Source organism: Pteropus vampyrus, unplaced genomic scaffold (assembly GCF_000151845.1).
Source record: "Pteropus vampyrus isolate Shadow unplaced genomic scaffold, Pvam_2.0 Scaffold391, whole genome shotgun sequence".
Taxonomy (NCBI): domain Eukaryota; kingdom Metazoa; phylum Chordata; class Mammalia; order Chiroptera; family Pteropodidae; genus Pteropus; species Pteropus vampyrus.
Window position 1 is genome coordinate 1,154,454 of NW_011889172.1, and position 3,390 is coordinate 1,157,843.

At 51.7% G+C, this 3,390-nt stretch overlaps 1 protein-coding gene across 1 annotated transcript in view; it reads left to right on the forward strand.

Annotated features, from left to right (window-relative positions):
- The window catches only part of SMARCA4 (SWI/SNF related, matrix associated, actin dependent regulator of chromatin, subfamily a, member 4), an 88,314-nt gene that overhangs the window by 46,275 nt on the left and 38,649 nt on the right, over nucleotides 1-3,390 (forward strand). The window contains exons 15-16 of the mRNA XM_023523400.1: nucleotides 2,147-2,213; nucleotides 3,231-3,341. Coding sequence (XP_023379168.1) covers nucleotides 2,147-2,213; nucleotides 3,231-3,341 — 178 coding nt within the window. The remainder of the gene's footprint in view (nucleotides 1-2,146; nucleotides 2,214-3,230; nucleotides 3,342-3,390) is intronic.

A 3,390-nucleotide genomic window follows, 5' to 3' on the forward strand; every position in this document is an offset into this window, starting at 1 on the left:
CCTAGAATCATCCTGGTTCACGTTATTAGAGAATGGAATTGAGACCTGTGTGCTGGGTGTGCGCCTTGCTTCTAGGGTGTCTCAGTGGACAGCACTTGGATATGTGTGCATGTGCGCTAAGCCTTACATACACGTATCTAACATCACTGCCTCGTCTGGCCACCTGTATCTCTGTTAAGCTAAACCCATGTTCATACTCTGCCTTCGACTCTGCTAGGACCACACGTTTCATTCGAGGGCTTTCTTGTTTATTTGTTCATTACCTTGTACATAGACAACACTTTCAGAATCGTTAACCCATGAGAACCAACTTTACCAACTAGAATATTGTGTTCGGATTCAGTTCTTTTCGTCTTTAGGCTTACACTTCCCGGTTAAAACACCTTTTCCAGGGTTATTTAAGTAGGCTCCTTTCCTCTATTCCCTTCAGTGAGGTTATGCCATGTGTTTATCTTCAGCCTTTTACACCCACTCACACAAGGGCCCACTCTGTCACATGCTGTCTCCTCCAGGCCAGAGAAGTACCTGTGCCCCAGAGAATGTTTATAGACTTCGAGCATCCAGCCATTCCATTCACTCGCTGAGATGTGCAGCTCTCTACCATGAGTTGACTTGACCTGTTCCCCATCTTGAACTCTGTCTCCCGCCTGTTGCCTCAGCCCTACTCCTGACTCTCCTTTGACTCTCCTCCCGTTCTACTGCACATGCTTCCCATACGTCAAGCTTCAGCCCCTGGCTTCTCTCTTTTGGGCTGTCCCCTGTTGCTCCCTGCAGCAGAAGCCAGACCTCAGTGGCTGGACCAGGGAAATCCTGCTGATCTTCAGTAAAGGGAAGCTCAGCCAGGCCATCTGAGGTAGGCCCAGTGACTCCAAGATGCCATCGCGGCCCCATGCTCCTGCAGTTTTCTGTGTAGTATCTTTAGCATGTGACTTCTGCTGTCAGCCTCTTACCTCATGGTTGCAAGATGGTTGCACTCCCTCCATTATCTCATTTCAGTTCCCAGCATAACAGGCAGGGCAAAGGGCAGCGAGGGCATATGGTAGCTGAGTCAGTCTACCCATCCCCCAACCTCCTTTAAGAGCTCTCCCTGCCTTCCACCCCAGCAACTTGAGTTTCCTCCTTATGAGCTACAACTGTGTCCACGTGGTTGGCCCCAGATGCCAGGGAGCCTGGGAGCTTGGGAGCTGTAGGTTTAAGGTGGAGACAGCACCACGATTACGGAACTACTTGGAGGGAGGAGCTGGATGAACCAGGAGCAGTCTCTTCCACTCAGCCTTTGAGTTCTGCCCTCATGAACCACCCAGTCTAGACTTTTGAGTGCGTTCCCTCCCCTACTGAAAACTGTGTCCCATATTTCTCTGAGAATTTGCCCTCTGGTGTCCTTGGCTTTATTGTTGCCATCACCCTCTGCTGAGGCTCTGTCTCAGTCCTGAGTGAAGTAGGCCGCCTCACCAATCTTCTGCCTGCCCCCACTTCTGGTCACTGCCTATCTCACTCCTCACTTTCGCCTGCCCCCACGTCCGGTCACTGCCTGTCTTATTCCCCCTTCTTCTTGGCCTTGATCATCCCCTGTAGGAGCAGCCACAGGTTCTCACTCTCCCACTGCTCTCATTCTCCAGCCCTCCACCGGAGCCCAGCTTGCTCACTGTCTTCATTCTGTCTCTTACTGGGCTGCCGTCTTTATTTCGAGGTGGCGTAAGGATGCAGGTGGCTTCCCCTGTACCCTCAGGTCTCCATAGCATGGTCTCTAGCACGCTTCTGAATCTGAAAAGCAGCACTGTGAGTCTGCATTCTTCCTGGCATCAGGTTGGAAGCACATGGCATATTCTCGTAGGGGCTATGACCCCACAGTGGTGACAGAGGACTGGTCTCTGAGGTCCAGCTCACAAGTACAGCCGTCTCTGGCGTCCCGGCCTCAGCCCAGGCTGACCAAGCCTCCTCCCTGTCCCTGTCCCCACCGCCACAATTTTGTGTGTCCCCGTTTCTTCCCCTCGCCTTGCTTCCTGCCATTGGAGATGGTCATTTGCTCCTCTAACTCTGAGGGTCATGTCCACATCAGCCTCACTTCCCAGTGGACATTGGAGTGAACAGTGAGCTGTTGTTGACTGAACTAGAACCTGACTGGTTCCTTTCTTGTTTCTGTCAGAACGCTGTCAAACTGGGCATACGAATTTGACAAGTGGGCCCCCTCTGTGGTGAAGGTGTCGTATAAGGTATGTCACGGCCTGAGGAGGTGGATGTGGGCAAGGGTGGAGTAGAAGAGTGGGGAATGCAGATAAGTGAAGAGAGAAGTCAGCTTGCATTAATAACGTGAGGCATGTGTGCACCTTTTCCCGTGTTATACACATGGGATCGTGCCCTTAATAGGTCACTTATTTATTTGGGGTAGTAAGGCTTATTTTTTTAAGCGAAGTTATGCATTAATTTATGGAATCCAGTGATATTGATGCATTCACTGAAAGATTTCATTATTTTCATCCATGCTTTGGTTAAAACTCACGTTGACTTACCTGGATGATTTCACCCTGTGAAATGGGGACTAATTGTGCCTGTTGTCCTGGTGGGGAAACTGAAGCAGACGGGGTCTCAGATGGCCGCTTAGTGGCAGAGCCAGGTTATCTGCATCCAAGCTCTTCGCCCTGTGCTATGAGGCTCTTTGCCCATGATGGAGAGAAGGGGGTCCTGGCAAAGGGAACGGCATGTGTGGGGAGAACTTAGTACACTTGAGGAGTTAAGAGCAGTTCTAGTAAAAAGCTAGGGGACCCAGCGAAGATCAGTCTGTCTGGAATATGAGCCTGGAGAAAGCTGGGGCCCTGGCCACATGGGTGAGGAGTTTGAAACTAGGGATGCCTGGGCAGATAGGCTAACTGGGGAGAGGTGAGAGCTGCCATCATAGAGTGACCTTGGTGGCTGGTACTGAGTGAGAGGCACTGATGGAGAAGCCCTGGTTTCCAGCTTGGAGGCCTGAGATGGGACCCAAGAAGAGGTGTGAGGGATCTGATTGGCCACCGGGACTGGGACAGATGGTACAGACAGCAAGCCTTCCCAGTACCCAGGCTACCGATGGCCCACATGCCTTTCTTTGCTCCCTGCAGTTGGCCCTCAGCATATTGGGGTCGGAGGGCAGGAGCCAGCAGCCTCACCCAGCCCTCTTCCTCAGCAGGCTGCTGTGGCCCAGCACCCTCACAGGCCTGGGATTCTGATGTGTACATGTCTTATCTCCCTCACAGGGCTCTCCAGCAGCCAGACGGGCTTTTGTCCCTCAGCTTAGGAGTGGCAAATTCAATGTCTTGCTAACGACATACGAGTACATCATTAAAGACAAGCACATTCTTGCAAAGGTAGTATGTCCTTGTGTAAAACACCAGGTCTGGGTGCTCAGTGCTGTCA